The sequence below is a fragment of the Falco biarmicus genome, chromosome 7, assembly GCF_023638135.1.
Source record: "Falco biarmicus isolate bFalBia1 chromosome 7, bFalBia1.pri, whole genome shotgun sequence".
In the NCBI taxonomy this organism is placed as follows: Eukaryota; Metazoa; Chordata; class Aves; order Falconiformes; family Falconidae; genus Falco; species Falco biarmicus.
Genome location: NC_079294.1, coordinates 53,773,198 through 53,789,928, shown reverse-complemented (window position 1 = coordinate 53,789,928; position 16,731 = coordinate 53,773,198). Strand labels below are relative to the sequence as shown.

The 16,731-nt window shown below is 40.3% G+C and overlaps 1 protein-coding gene across 1 annotated transcript in view; it reads right to left on the bottom strand.

The window, feature by feature from the left end:
* The window catches only part of THSD4 (thrombospondin type 1 domain containing 4), a 320,033-nt gene that overhangs the window by 238,925 nt on the left and 64,377 nt on the right, over positions 1-16,731 (bottom strand). Inside the window, exon 6 of the mRNA XM_056347267.1 lies at positions 3,119-3,221. Coding sequence (XP_056203242.1) covers positions 3,119-3,221 — 103 coding nt within the window. The remainder of the gene's footprint in view (positions 1-3,118; positions 3,222-16,731) is intronic.

Genomic DNA, 16,731 nt, shown 5'->3' with positions numbered 1-16,731 from the left:
ATTAAAGAGTTCACTTATCAGAACAGTTAAAACATTTATTGCTTTTGTAGACTTAAACTTCTTTACAGGTTTTATGTTCATGTCACTGTGATATTTTCCCTTAGTCACAACTGGATCCTTCCTGTCAAATCCTGCCCTTGAAGTCATTACATGCTATTGGTTCTCCAACACAAACTAGATTTTTTTCATTAAATACTCTAAATTCATTGGGTTTATAGTCTTTTTAATACAGCTCTTTTAATAAAGACAAAAGTTTGTGTTGGAGCTGTGGCAGATAAAACAGGAGTTATAAATGCAGCTGCACCAATCTGAACAAGGGGAAACTAAAAATATGTGTTTTTTAAAAAATAATAATAATTACACTTAATTCGCCATCAAGATAGGGCTGTAAATTATGGTTTAGCTGCCCTTATTATTCCAACGTAAACATCAGGAGCAAGCTGTGCTATGCAGGGGAGGGAAAAAAATGACTGTGGCATGTTTTAGATCCCCTGAGTCATCTTTCCTGGCACAGGGCACAGCGAGTCAAAGCTGCTGTGTAGGAAGCAAGGAGATGGAGGTGGGCTGAGCTTGTCACCATTGGCTGTCTTGTCACTAGCAGTTTGAAAAGGGATGCATCAAAGCTGTTACATCAATACAAACATAAGCCTTTGGGGCCATGTTGCAGAAGTCATGCTGTCCGCAAAACATGCCTTCAGCCATGTGCTTACTGGGGTACCGAGCTCTTTTTTCTACCCAAATGCATGGTACAAAGTGCCAAAGCTGTACAGCTCTGAAACTTCCTTTTGGGCAACTTCACAATGCCAAACATGACTTTAATTAAAAGCATAATATATACTGAATGTTCATAATTTGAGATAAAGAGATACAGCTCTGCGAGTATTTACTATACCCACAACAGATAAAACTAGGGCCGAGACATGACTACATGAGACACAAACATCATTCAGTCAACTGGGAGTTAGATATGAACCTGCCTGAGTCTGCACTGACTCACGTTGAGCTGTAAAAATAAGTAACATCAATTGTGGATCAAAGCTGCTCATCTAAAGGTACTACAGAAAGCATGCTAGCATGATAAGCACCCTGGAAATGTCCATTTCTGGGTATAGGAAAAAGGAACTTCACACACATGCAACACTCCTTAAGTCACCTGAAAAATGAATGAACAAGGACTGCTGGTATCTCCTTCAGCCCGTCTTTGGGAGGGTCTTTACTGTTCCAAAATAAGCACTTTGCCTTTGTGCAATGAAGCAAGGCACTGAACCCCGAAAGCTGGCTCAGATAGAGCTGTTCACACCGTGCAGCCCAACAAGGGGTTCCCTCAGCCCCCCCGAGCAATGCAGCGACAGCAGCACGTGCCGGCTGCCAGCTGGCACACCCAGCCGCAGCCCTGTGCAGATGCACTTTTCACTGCTTTCAGTTCAAAAATTACTGTTGGGCTCTATACCACAGGATAGGCATGACCTCAGTTTATTAACAATGAAAAATCACCAGTAGCTATCACCGTTTTCTCCTTCTAAACCCATGAGGATGAAGGGAGGGGGAATAAAAATAGGACAACCAGGAGGAATCCATCCATCATGAAAGAAACTTTCCCATTCATTTTCCAAACCTCTTGTTTTGCCTCCCTTTTGGAGTTGGGAAGGCAACAGCACAACGAGTTAAAGACCGAAGGGAAGGAAAGCAAAACATACACAGAGCACTCATTGTGCCAGAGCAGGTCACCGATACTGAAGATCCGCACAATCAGGTAAATCTTACCTCTACACAAATTTTAGGATGTACAGAGGCAGGGCATTGCTATAAAGATAAATCATAGTACACTGCAGCCTTGATTTGAAATGAAGTCTTCTGGCAAAGAGAAATCCTTGCAAACACTGACTATAAGACCCTAAAAGCCATGGCATAAAGTAGTGTGTGCCATTCTATTATACATAGCTACTTACATAGAAGGCAATAAAAGCCATATTCAAGTGACAGTTTAAAAATACAGGTAAATTCTCTTCTACTTTGTTCTTCTCAAATCTAGAAAGGTTAAGCAGATGGGCCTCCATCCTGAATTTTGAAATTTTAAGGTGAGACTGTGCCTCCATTTGGAGGGGAGACATTGCACAGAACGTGGTACAGAGCACACACAGCCTGTAGGTAGAGTCTGTTGTAACAAAGTCATCGTTGTACTCTCCAACTAATAATTCACAACTGAGAGAATGGCCTCGGAATAATAAAGACAGCTAGTCCACAGTACGTGTACCTGTTTCTCTGTGCATAAATCCTCCTTGGTCTTTGAAATGTTGTGGAAAACAATTTTAAAATGTTAATTTCAAAAATAAGAAATGAACTAAATCCCTCTGAATCCAGAGACATATTTGAAGAATAAATCATCTACCTCATAAATAATCACAAATCTCAGCTGAGGTGGGCCCAGCTCTTGTTTAAAGAGACACAAACAAAATACATAACTATTTCACAATACATGTTTCTGAAGAAATATTGTAACCCCCAACTGACTGAGATTTTATCCTCCAAGGATTAGGACTTTCAAGGGGTGGCAGACCACAACTAGAGCTACTGCTGCTGCTTTGTGCTCCTGGACAAACAGTTCAACATGCAGTTGGGGAAGTCCATAGCACAGGTTATCACCATCCCAACTGTCAAACATCCCATTAGAAAATACAGATTAGACAGCCAGAGAGTCCTGAAATGAATGCATAAGGACCACGAGTCACAGACTAAAATGACATTAAAAAAAATATAAAATATCTAGCCTCATTACTGAAGTGGAGCCATATTGAGCCTTCGTCATCAAATTAAGTAAAGAAATTAAAAAAGAAGACAGTTGACAGTATAGTAACTGAAATACCGTTGCAACAGTATACAAAGCAAATGGTATACCAGTCAAAGTAGGACTTTGATGCTTTCATTCCTGTAAAATGTAAAAAATATCGATGTGAGATTATCTACTTGTCTGCCCATGAATAAACGCAGCAGACAAACAGAGCAAAACGAGCAAGACTCAAACAGCAAAAGCCTGAATGCTTCCACTGGATAAAAATCACATTTGCCTTTCCAAAACACAATCCGTATAATAATGCAAAACCAAGTTGTCTTCCCTTACCTTCTGCAAAAGGTTCCCATTCATAAAATCGACCCATAAATGGCTTGTTATTGTATGATGCACATTGCACCTCTCTAATATTTCTGCTGCTTTCAGGACACATCTGTTTAGATAAAAAAACCAGTCACATTATAATCAACAGCAATGTTATTATTGCTTTCTTATTAATTCCTTTTAGAACTTTAATGAAGGCATTGCCAAATTCTAATCCAGATAAACAATATTAACATCAGGAGACTCCTTTTCTTTAAAACAGGTAACAAACACTATGCTTTCAAGTAACAGTATCAAAAGTACCTGTAGAAAAAACAAATTTGTGGAGTGAAGGGAGCAACAGTTCTACAAAGAAAGCAAGATTTTTATTGAGCTATCATTTTCCTCAGCAAAAACATGACACTTCAAGATAAATTCAATAAATTAGATCCAAATAATTTCCTTTCCACAACAGCTTCACATTTTTCATTATTAATTTTCTGGGCTCAGATTCAACAGAGTTGAAACACTTAACATACACGCTTCCATAACTTATTAAAACCTGGCCTCAGCTTATTCTCATCCTATGCTTCAATACCATATTACTGCTTTTTCTTTTTTATTTCTACATGCCGCTATTACAGTCATTGCATTACTCTGTAGTTTAACTTATGCCTTCAAATGCTGGCTTCAGAGTTCTTGAAACGAAATAGTGGGAAGAGCTTCTTACATAGAGGCATGTGCCTGCGCACGCACACAGGCATATTGATGCAGGGCAAGTTTTACAGCTAGAAGTAATATCTTTTATCAGGTCACCTGCAATGCAAGCCTTTGGCAGACAACCCTTCTTTAGATGGGAAACAGATTCCAAAAGTAAATACACATTAAATACTTAATTACTTTGTTCTGCCTATATCCTCACAATACAGCAGTTAAAGAGTACTCTGCGTGCAAGCACAACAAAGGGGAGAGAGCTTGCTAGAAAAGGCAGGGGATTAATTAGAACAATTTCTGTGCTTGGGGAGAACAGACAAGCTTTGGTCACAGGTGCATTTTTTCAGCTAGCCTTTAGATGATCAAAGTAGCTATTAAAAACTATTCAGGAACAGTAGAAACCACATGAAGAACTGGACTGGAACAACACTATTTTTTTCTATAGAAGACAGATTTCAAGGGAAAACTAGAGACAATACTGTATGAAGTAGCACACCAGAGGTCCCAGAGGAGATCTTGCTTTGCATCCAACCCTCTATATGAAGATGTTTGTAACTGGATCAGTGAGATATCAAAGTCAAGAGATTTCAAGTGGGCTATAAACTGTACCAAAGCCATGCCTGGGGGAAGGTTCATGGACTACTTTATCTTCCCTTTGAATCATGGCAACAAATCTTCTAGAATAAACACTGTTTCTGGCCAAACAGCCATCTGTGCTTTGTTTGCCCACCCTTCTGAGATCTCCAAGTACATGCAAATATTGTTTTCCCCAACAAACCCTCTGATGAAAAAAAGAAAAAGTAAAAATAAAAATAAAAAAGCTTTCCTCCAAATAGGATCATAAGCCACGGAACTCCACTGGAAGGGTGGAACCACAAGTGTTCCTGGTATCAAATGCAGAAAGCAAAGCTGTATTCCCACGACTGAAATCCACAGCCTTCTGTCTGTGACAGAGTAACACAGCAAGGACGATTCGGGCTTCAACACCAACGAACCAACGCTGGGAAGCTTGCATTTGTCATGGAAACCAAGTAAAGCACATATCCTGAAGCTGAAGGGACAGACCCTGAGCTGGCATAAATTAAGGTCACTACATTACGTCTCAGCAGAACGACATCAGTTTGCACCAGCAAAGAACCCAGCCTGAAGGGTTTCTTTTTGGAACATGTTTCCCTTTTTTTTGGCACGCATTTGCTGACAGTCTATTGTGAGGGTTTGTTGTTTCTTGTTTTTCCTTTGCTGAGCCTTGAGCTCGTGCTCTTGTGTACCAGTATTTCTGGCTCATAAACCATTTCCTGTACACCCCGTTCATACCAACTGCAGACAATGTATGAATAAATAGATCAAAATATTCATTACTGTTGCCAAAAAACAGCGACACTCGCCCCTTCTAACATCATTTTTATATAGCTACAATTTCTGTTTTTAAACTGACTGAAAGTTGCCCACAGGACAGAGGCCCCATTGCTTTCAAGCAGAAAAAAAGACTGACAAATACACTAAACATTGTGTGGATCAAGCAGGAATCAGAAGAAAAGGCAAACTCAGTAACAACCCTGCTACTTTAAAATTCCAACTCGGCTATCCTTCCTCCATTTCTTCCATCAAAGTTTAATTACAAAATAAAATTGTGAGTAAAAATTGGAGCATGTGACCTGGTCTGCCAAAACTCTTTGCTTTATTCTTTATATAGGCTATACTCGTTTTTATTTTTAAATGTCTTTTTAAAATCTTTTACGAAAGAGTTAACTACAAGGTGCAACTAGTCAAACTTACTACAGTTTATGAATCAGCAAGGCTTAAAAGAGTAATACTATACTCTGCCTATATACTAACTTCTACACACCATTTATTAACCCCACATAAATTCTTAACACACAGCTGAACAAAATGACAGTTTCACACTGCCTGCTTCTGTCCCCCTGAAAATTAAATCTGTGAGCCTTCCTCAGAGGAGCTAAAAATGCCTGGCACATACTCTTGGCCCCTCTGGCTTTTCAGCACATCTTTCAGGCAGAAAAAACACTGTTATCACTAAAAGGAAAAAGCATGACCCTCTGCAATCCAAAGTGAAACTTCATCACAGGGGTTTCTGTCGATTTGCATTTTCTTATGTATTCCATGAGAGTACAACCTATTTTTACACTTCTATTTAATTATTTCTGTCACAAACACATATAGCTTGACTACAAACCTCCTAAAAGACAGCAGCAAACATCTGAAATAAGATGACAGCCCCAAAGCAAGCTCGTACTTACAGCATCTAACACCTGTACCTTACAGAGTTCATCACTTGCTTCCCAGCTGGCACACTCGGCTGGGAGCTACTGGAAGATGACTGGGGACGAAGCCAGGCTTTCCCCAAGCACTGTCCCCTGCAGGGGGTCACACCAGTTCAGCTCCATCCGAGGGTCTGCCCAGGACAGCATCCCTACACCCTTCCTGGCCCTCTGCCAAAGGAACAGCAATTCTGCTTTAAAAAGTTGGCACATTGGCATCTTTACAGAAGAAGAATGTTCCCGTGGCTAAGCCAGAGCACTAGGCTTTAAACAACCTGGATCTCTTTCCAAAATCTCCCTGAGGCTTTCAGAATGAACTTTATTAAAGTATTTAACCTTGTTGTGTGATCCTCCCTCAGTTCCCCCTCAGTGACATGAGGGCATGAGGATCGTGCTGCCTGCAAGGGACTTGAAAACAATTTTTTTGAAAACAAAATGTTGACTTTGATTCATTGTTTTGTTAACGACAGATCTGTTATTCTATTTTTTCCTCAAAAACTTAATTTCGCTTTGTGATTACTGAGGGAGTTATCTAAAGGTTTTCATAGAGGTTTTGATATAAAAACAGGATGATCTCTTTGGACATTTATAAAAAAAGAAATAAAATCTCATTTTTAGCGGTCTGTGGAGGCCAGAGCAGCAAAAAATATACTTTGCATCTACAAAGGCAAATCTCAGATTCTATTGTGTAAAGGCATATATAAATTATCTAGAAAACTATAGTTTATGCCAGGAGAAGGTTTTCTTACTATTCCTCTTTCAGTTGTGCACTATAAAATTAGAAACAGCATCTAGAATCCATAATTATGTATGTTTTTAGATGATGTCTCTCCTATTTAAAAACCACTGCTTGAAAGACCCAATGCTGTAAGTTAAGCAAGCAGGACTTCACGCAGCTAAGTACCTTCAAAGTGCTGGAGGTTTCCACGCAAGGCAAGACATTTCTAGAACTTCCACTGATGGATTTCGATGTGGCCGTTTCAATGAGTATGACATCTTGGCCAACTTTTTCTCCTGTGCTTTCAGAAGGTGACATTAACAGCAGCAGCACAGCACTACATTGCTGGGGCAGGCAGCGCTTAAGACAAAACATTTTAGAAATATCCTTTTGTGTTTGGGGACCTCAGGCCAAATGTCTTGAAACGGACTGTGCCTGCAGTTTATAGCGACTTTGTACTTCTGAAACAGTTGCTTTATTTATGCCTCCAATTGATCTGAGATATGCAGGTATTAACATACTCTGAGGGACAGAAACACACAGTACTTCTCATCGTGTACCACTACAGCTAAGGCTGTAAAACAAGAAACCACCCTACTTGCTTTTTAGCTTTTTGGAACCATTTGAAAAGCACAGATTTTTAACAAATCTTGAACACTTGGGCTAATTAATGAAATGTTGGCAAAACGCCAGAAAATTATCAGTCTGCCAGCAGATGTGCACTCATGCTGGACGCATGCCTGCCATTAGCAAAGCTGTTGCAAAGCTGTGCTGAGATAATGCACTTCTGGAAATACATAAATGGGCTGTTTCGATGCTGAAACCACCTCTAAAGGCAATTTAAACATTAACTAAGATTTTTGGCACTGTTTTATTCTTATGACCTACAGTAACTAACTGGCAAAACTCTTTTTTCCAGAGCCCCATAGCCTTTCTGGGTTCTCCACGTTCAGGCATAATGCATAATTAATATTTTCTGTGTGTGCGATACTATATATTAAATTAAGTCCAAGTAATCTTGTACTGTAGTTTTCACTTCTCAGTGGTTCTATCTAATCATATTAATCCTTTGACATTCCAAAGGATAAACACATCTCACAGAGAAAACAATTGAAATGTTTGTTTCTGAAACAGTAATCTGAGGATTCTTCTCTCAGTTTCAGAACACAGTGGCATGCCCTTGCAATGTGCATAATACAAAAATTCCAGTTCTTTACACAACGATCCACCATGTCTGCAGTGAACTTCTGCTCTGAAGTGCTGGTGTCTTGTTCCTCCTGAATCCTATGGAAGTGCCATGTCCATATCTGAACGCAGAATCTGGAATCCTTCAAATTTTAATTCTTCTGCTAAGTCGTTTCTCTTTGCATTGCCAAGGGCCATGCATGCCCTCCCCATCAGTGTTACTGAGAATCAAGGCAACCTACTTTTGTCGAGCTGAACACACACAAGACGACAGCAACAGATCCATTTAAACTACCCGATACTCTTTTTTATTCCCCCAACAGTTCTGATTTTTAAAAACGGTAATGTAACATGAAGACAATTGGCTGCCAGCTAAAAAAAAGAAGTAAGGTATATTAAATGTGACTAGGTATCTGTGGCACCAAATATCAGGCAGATTTTTTATTCAAATGGAATTGATGCTTCTGAAAAATAGAAACATGCCAGAAACTTTGAAATGCAGAATTTTTAAAATTATGTGAAGAACAGCTCTGCAGTAAAAATAGCGCTAGCCAGCTCTCGTTACAGTTCATGACCACAGACAGTACACTATAAATGTCTGGCTTGACATGGAACAAAAATTAACATCTGTGAACGGAGTGGGATCTGGACAAGTTTATGAGGAATGAGCACCTGTATTGTCGAAATCTCGGCACTGCCTCAAGCAATGAATTTACACCTACGTGCCTGTTGCAATGGAGATTAAGCCTAGTTATGACAATCATCATAAACTAGTTTCTTTACTAACCAGACAGAGATCCTGAAGCAGTGCTGAATCTAAGGGAGCAAGTAACACGGGGTTGCAGCCTTTCTCTTTTCCCTCACTGCTTTCAAGGGGCTGCCTGTCATAGATGGAAAAGACCTTAGCTGTGTGCACCATACAAAACCATTACATTTCTGCCCACATCCCATTCAGCTAGCAACAAGCTTGCGTTTGGAACAAGCTGGTGGGTGGCAGAGCTGCACACGGGGGTGTCTGCCTTCCCTGAGGTGCTGGCTCCCACTGCCATGGGGAGGGGAACTGCGACCATCTCAGTCTGGAACTTAAGAACCCTTTTGTCCATTAAAAATTTCAGCTTTGCACCAAGAAAGTCCTCTGAATTAAACCAGAAAAGTCTTTGAAGTGTTACCTAAACCTAATCTTTATTATCTTTGTGATGTATCAGACAAATAAGGCATTAATGCATAAAGTGGCAAATGCATCTACTACTGCTACTATACTTCTTCCCTTCCATAGCACTTTACAGCTGAAAACACAGTATGTCTAATAATAAGGAAGAAAGATCAACTAAACAAATGGAAAAAGTAGTATTTCTGCTTCACTTTAAATGTTTGTGGCTTTTTTAAATTCTCACTGACAGACCCATCTGATTAGACTGAAAAATCTTGGTTTATTTAAGATTTTCAACAACAACTTGTAAAAGATTCAAGTCCAGCTTTGGTTTTAAATAAAATGTTAGCCAATCATCCATCTCACACAAAGCATCCACACTGATCGAATGGGCACGACTGGTGACACTTGGCACTGTAAGCTTAGGGAGGGGCTCACCAAAGAGCTATAGTAGGAAAATTAACACTACACTTCCTCACTAGTACCAGGAATGTGTCAAGGACACCATCCATTTCTGTTTACTGCTAAAATTTAAAACACCCAACCACATAACTAAAAAAAAAACCCTAACAATCTGAGAAACAATAATCAGTTTCTACAACATCTAAGTTTAACAATTAGAAAATGGAAGACAGATACTGAAAGCAGACCATGCTGGAACGCAGTATCACCTGGTGTAAAGCGGTATGCAAGTAAGCTATAAAAAGAAGTTATGGTGGTTCACACCTGCCTGTGACCTAGCCCTGTTCATAGTCTGTTGCTAGTCTTTATTTGACCCAGCAAAAAAAACAGATGACTATTCACTCATTCCAAAGCTGGTTTTTTTTCAAAATGTAGTTACCATTTTACTGTCCCAAATTTCTTTTAGTGCCCAGTTCCCTGAGCAAAGAAATCAGTATCAAAGCTGGAGTGCACACGGGATATTCTTTACATGACTCCAATCAAGTACGAAGAACTTGGCTTTCGCAGCAGCAATCATAACTACTTTGTACAACGGCTGTTCTCAGTCTCAGCAGTGCTATCATTTTTCTATATAAATATGCTACATAAAAGAAATCCACCAAATACCAGAATCCCTCCATTCAAATATCTATTTATAGAAACACTACATAATGCTCAAGGTGCTTAAACTACACACTATTGCCTCATTTAACAGGAAATCAATGAAAAGTTGTTCCCGTTTGACACAACCTGGCACAATGCCTGAAGAATGCCTTAACGTGGAAGCTTTCAGCCTTGTTACAGATCCAGTGTCTCATCTGTCTACATTGTTCAAATTCATCTGAAAAATAGAGCATGCTTCAATAGCCCTCCTCTGAAAATGTGAAGTTTATGTACCAAGGATAGTTGTTTTAATAGAATGGTAGTAGTATTCTCATACTAGAAGAATCAGCCACTCCAAAACCCTTTTTAAAAAGCACCACCACTATCAGCTTTGAAAGTCCCCAAGATAAATGCACACTTGATGCAACTCTAGTGAAATCAACAGAGTTAAAGCAAAGATGACACATCTAGTCCTTGTAGTTTGTAGAAAATTAGGCTAATGTAATAAAACATCTATGCTAGTGTTTCCAGCACTATTTTATTTCATTTTTTAAATACCTTGTTCTTGGAGCAGCCTATTATTTCTGGGGCACAGTCTTTTAAGTCACACAGGTTTCACTACTTTACTCTTGTATTCTTACAGCTTCATAAGTATGTGAGAATAATCCTCTACCAGTTTTCTATATGAAAGTCTAATCAATTTAAATGGAAATTCAATTGCATACATTCCATTCAAATGACTGGCCTTTGTGTGGGAGGAGGGACTATTTGAACAGTTCCAGCAGAAAATAAAAGTTTAGGGAAGTTTCTGATTTGTACTACCATGATATTCCACTTTTAAATGAAAAACTCTTATTACAGCAATAATCAAAATATTCTTAGAGAAGGATCTCCATTCTAAGTGACAGCCAAGCAACAGAAATGTTTATGCAGGGTTACATGAGGCACAAATGTACAGGCACAGATGTACAGATGTTACTATATCTAGGGTGAATTCTGGTCAGTCCTTTGAGAGAATGCATTTTATTCTTTCTCGGGAAAAAAAAACCCACAAAAAAACCCCAAAACCAAATAAAAAAAACAAAACCAAAAAAACCCACACCACCAAAGCACACTTAAAATGTGGAATTTTTTTTTTTCAAAAAAAATTGTTTTTCACAAAAACGCAACAGTTGTAGAGCACCATAAATGTACCTTAAAAATGACTGAGTTTGCAGGAGCCAAGTGTAACAAATTACAGCATTAGTCGTATTTTCTAGTTCTTGTTTCCATCAAAAATTACTTTCTGATACAACACACTTACACTGTTTCTGTAATATAGTCTTTCTTCCCAGGTCATAGTACTTAAAAGAAAAAAAAAAAGCACCATAAACTAACTAGCAGATAGATTTACCATATTTTATAATGCTTTGGTATAGCTACAGTGGTAGCACTGTCTGTTTACTTATGAGTTTATCAAACTTTAACCATTCAGACTAAAACTTTCCTCTCCTGGTATCTGTCTTAGTCTCATTTATTTGATGGAAGTATTTCATCCAAGGATGAGTCTGAAGGAAAACAAGAGGATAGATAGGTGTTTTTTTCCATGCTCCAGGTAGTCTGAATATTATTTTGTTTTAAATGTAAGTGCCTGTTTTATTTTAATAAGTGACATGAAGCCAGGACAGTGGTTCTTTGTCAAGAATGGATCCTCTGCCTTTTTTATGGAAATCTACCCAAAATAACCAGGCCACATGATTTTTTTAAAAAATTCTGATAATCATACTTTGTACACATTCAATCAAAACGTGAAGTTTTGCAGCTAAACTACTGGAACGATCTGTTTACAGGAAGAGTGTTCCATATCTGAGGCTAAAAGAGGCTGAGAAGTTTCCCAGCAATTATTGGTACATGCTCCTTGATGTTTAGGGGCAGGGACTGGAGAAGAAAACAAGACCTCTCGCTCTTCTGCTTTTAATAATCCCTTGAGCCTGGTTGCAGGCAGCATGGACAAAGCAAGGAAGTGGTCCAATACAAATACCTGTAGCTAAAATGCATTGTATACATTGGAAAAACTTGGATATATCTTGGGACTAGGATTCAAGAGACGAGACTGCATAAGTGAGTCAGCTGAAGAAGGTCTGCGGAGAAGTGAAACTGGAGAGAAGCCGGGAAACCGATGTAGAAGGTGATTGGAAGCAGAATAGATGGTGAGAAGACGTGGAAAATACTAGACAGGGTACTAAGAAAGTGAGAAGTGTGACTGAGCAATAAAATACAGTGGAACAGCTTCTGCTAGTGGAAAGGAGCAGAAACAGGCTGTATTGGGAAGAACGACAGAAACACCTGTGGTGAGAAAAACATATGAACACCATGGCAAAGCACTTCCATTGCCCTATAGAACTAGTGATGGTAAATTCCTTTTACCACCGTGTACTGGGTTTGCATGGCAAGGTTTTGGTAGTGGGGGGCTACAGAGGTGGCTCCTCTCCCCCATGCCCAGTGGAGCCAACACCAGCCGGCTCCCAGACAGCCCCACCGCTGGCCAAGGCCCAGCTCATCAGTGATGGTGGTGTCACCTCGGGGATAGTACATTAAGAAGGGGGGTGGGAAAAAACTGTGCCAGCAAGAGAAGGGAGCGAGACTTTGGGAGAGCAACAACTCTGCAGAGACCAAGGTCAGCGCAGCAGGGGCAGGCGGTGCTCCAGGCACAGAGCGGGGATGCCCCGGCAGCCCGCGGTGAAGGCCATGGTGAGGCAGGCTGTGCCCCCAGCCCGGGGGGTAACGGGGGAGCAGATCCCCCCCAGCCCGGGGAGGGCCCCACGCCGGAGCAGGGGTGCCCCAAGGGGGCTGGCACCCTGTGGGGCAGCCTGCGCTGGAGCAGCTCCTGGCAGGACCTGTGGCCCCGTGGGGAGGGGAGCCCGGGCTGGGGCGGGTTTGCTGGGCGGGCTGGTGGCCCCCCGGGGACCCCACGCTGGAGCAGTCTGTGCCTGCAGGACGGCACCGCCTGGGAGGGACCCGGCTGGAGCAGCGTGTGCAGAGCTGCAGCCCATGGAAGGGCTCACGCTGGAGAAGTTCACGGAGGGCTGTCTCCCGTGGGACGGACCCCGTGAGGAGCCCTCCCCCTGAGGAAGAAGTGGCAGCAAAAACACGTGATGAATTGATCACAAACCCCATTCCCTGTCCCCCTGTGCCACTTGGAGGGAGAAGGTAGAGAAAATTAGGAATGAAGTTAAGCATGGGAAAAAGGGAGGGATGGAGGGAAGGTGCTTTTAAGTTTTAGTTTTATTTCTCATTATCCTGCTCTGATTTGAATGGTAATAAATTAAAACTAATTTCGCCAAGGCAAGTCTGTTTTGCCTGTGACTGTATGTACTGAGTGATCTCCCTGCCCTTATCTCAACCCATGAGTTTCCCATTATATTTTCTCTCCGCTGTCCAGTCGAGGAGGGGAGTGACAGAGCAGCTTTGGTGGTCACCTGGCATCCAGCCAGGGTCAACCCACCACACATTGGCTCAGATGCAGTGGTCTGATGAGCAGTGACATGTGACACGATGGCATTCTGGTCTCGAAGGCTTTTTTGGTTTTGTTTTAAAACTATAAAGTTACATACAGTAAGTCACAGGGCATTAAAAGGAAGTTTAACCTCAACTTAGAAGAGATTGTCCGTGCAATTACTACGTAATTTGGCTCTTTTTGCCTGTGAGGTCCATTCCCAACTATATGATTACATACTATTTTTTCTGTATGATGACTTATCTAGTGTGCAGAAGGGACTTACTTCGGGGATCAATTGGGAATGTTTCGTTAGGGGAGTTATTTACATAATCTCTGTCTCATTCACTCTAGATGCTAGCAGGTATACAACAGACATACAGAATAAGGAACATGAAAGATGGACTGCAGTTTCTGGAACTAGCTACTCCACCAGTTTGGGGAGGGAAATGTCACCTATAGCACAATTTGCTTAAACCAACCCCTTCTCCACTTGTGAACTATGTACTTGCTGTTTTGGAGGTCTGACTGAAAACCTCTTGACCTGATCTGCAGATGAGCTGCCAAATCGTAAGTACAGTTTGACCAATGCAGATTTTGCTTTGACTGTTGTCGAGTCAAGAATTTGAAGATAAACAGCCATACCAACCTATCACTAGAAAAAAAATCTGGTTTATTAATTACACTTGCACGTCTCTATGCATGCAATATGCTGCCTGCAAAGGTGTTATTTCTGGAAAGACCCCCAGCACACTTGATGAAGTGCCAGCAAAGATGAGACAGAGCACTACAGTCTGATTTCCCCACACACATACACGCCTTTTTTTTTTTTTTTTTTTTTTTTTTAACATCACAACTGCTTTAATTATTTCTGGAGCTTACATTGTTCTGTAGGCAGTTAGAGCTTAACGGATCATATGCAAAAGTCTGATTTAACTGTTCTGGGCACCACAGGGCATGCAGTGCCAAGTTCATTTTTACTACCTCTAGGGAAGAAGGTTTAGACTACCATCCTTCAACAAAACTATTCTGTGGTTAGGCAAAGGAATACATGCCTGCCAGAGATAATCTTACATTTATGTTTCCTAACTTTCTACATGAGTTTTGGCCATTTGCTGTTTTCAAACCCACAGAACAAAAAACTCTAGCAATGCTAACAAACTACTACTCCTTCAGCACCCTTAGTTTAACCTTGGCTGCTTCTTCTGCACTTTCTTCTTCCTCCACTAGCCCCAGTTAGTACAAGAGAGGACTAGGATTGTACTGGTGGGTACTTTCACTGCAAATTCCTATAGTCAGGTAATTTATGTTCTGTTCCTGCTATCTGGCTTGAAAATGCACCTTAAACTTGTTCATTGTTACCAGCAGTACTGAACTAACCTTCTAAAAACACCAGGAAAAAATTAGCCCTTTCATGTACCAAAGCAGATGCTGACATCTGACAGTAGGTGTTTTCCACACCTGTAGATAATGGGAATAGTTAACAAATGCCCATAAAAAGCAACATTTAAAAAAAAAAAAAATTTGTAAATTAATTCAAGGGATTTCCTCTGATCAAAGTTTCTAGACATCTGCAGCTTCCTCTGCTTGGAAAACCTGGATGCAATTAAACTATCATATGAAGAAAAAGCAAATTTCTTGTTCAAATTATAGGACTGTTGAATAAATATGAAGTAGAATTTCAGAAAATACTTCTGCCAATATGAATTGACAAAAAGAAACAAAGTCAAGCTGGAATGCCTTCAAATACCTCCCGCAACACTTGTCTATATCGATAAATGACGACTACTCAAATTTATACTACCCTATTAAATAATTCTACAAATATGTCAGGAATGCAACCATCTGATTACAGCTCTGAACTCACAACTTTCATTGATTAGTCTCCTCTCTAAAACTTGGCACAGAGGTTAGGTCTGAACAATGACCAGGCAATGCATCTAAATCACCCAGCAGTCATATTTTATTGCAGAATAACAAAAAAAAGCACTTCATTTCAACAAGCATCCAAATGAAGTTTCTGAATCACCTCACAATGGTTTACATGCTAATGCTGCTATTCAGAACTGATGAAGTGATCGGATAACTGTGGATCTTTTCCCAGTCTCCTCTCCCCCATGACATATGCATGCCATTTACACTAAGAATCAGAAAGGTAACTTCTCAGACAATTCCAATGGCTACAAGAAACCTACCATTTAGCGTTCACTGGGAAGTTAGGAAACATGTTTTAGCCAATTGATATGCATTTGGTTTTGATTTTGAGGCACTCAGAGGAATTATTAACATTTTTATATCATGTTATTACTACACATAAATGCAGGTCTGAATCTGCAGCTATTCTCAGACACAAATTCACTCAACTTCAACCAGTCCATAGACTTCTCCAGCTTCACCACGCAACCCACTTAACAGGCTCAGAACTTCAAAATAAACCTTACAGCAGAAAAATGCAGCTCAATGCTTCCTGCAGTATTGTAAAATACTGAAGTACTACTGTTAACCAAACCCACTGAAGTCCTTCTGTACGTTAAAAATCAAGAAAATATATATTGGGAAGTTGACAGAGCCTCTGGAAAATTCTGCCCCCAGTGTACTCAAGCTAAACCCCAAACATACTAATGGTGCTAAATGTATACGAGTTGGCCAAGTCTCACGCTAAAATATGGAAACTGTCTACCATGGATAAACACCAAGAACAGGTAAGAGAATTCCCCAACATATTTAGGAACAATAGGATGAAATTCAAGAAAGAAGCTAAAAACTTCGGTTGAAAACTGCAAGAATTATTCAGACAATTTCATAAGAGGAGGGACTGTTACACAGAGGCAACTTTAACCATGGCATGCTGTCTTGAGCTACATTCAAAATGGTTTGAGATACTTCATATCTAATGTGAAGATATATATGGCCACTGCTGCAAAAGTAGTACAATTGTCTATGGAGTAAACATACGCACAGCCAGCTTAGGCACTCACTACAGATTTTCCGAATGTATGGTGTGAATCTCACTTCTTTTGTAATATTTGAGTGGAAAACATAAGTGAAAGGGTTGATGTCATTCGTTAAAGATCA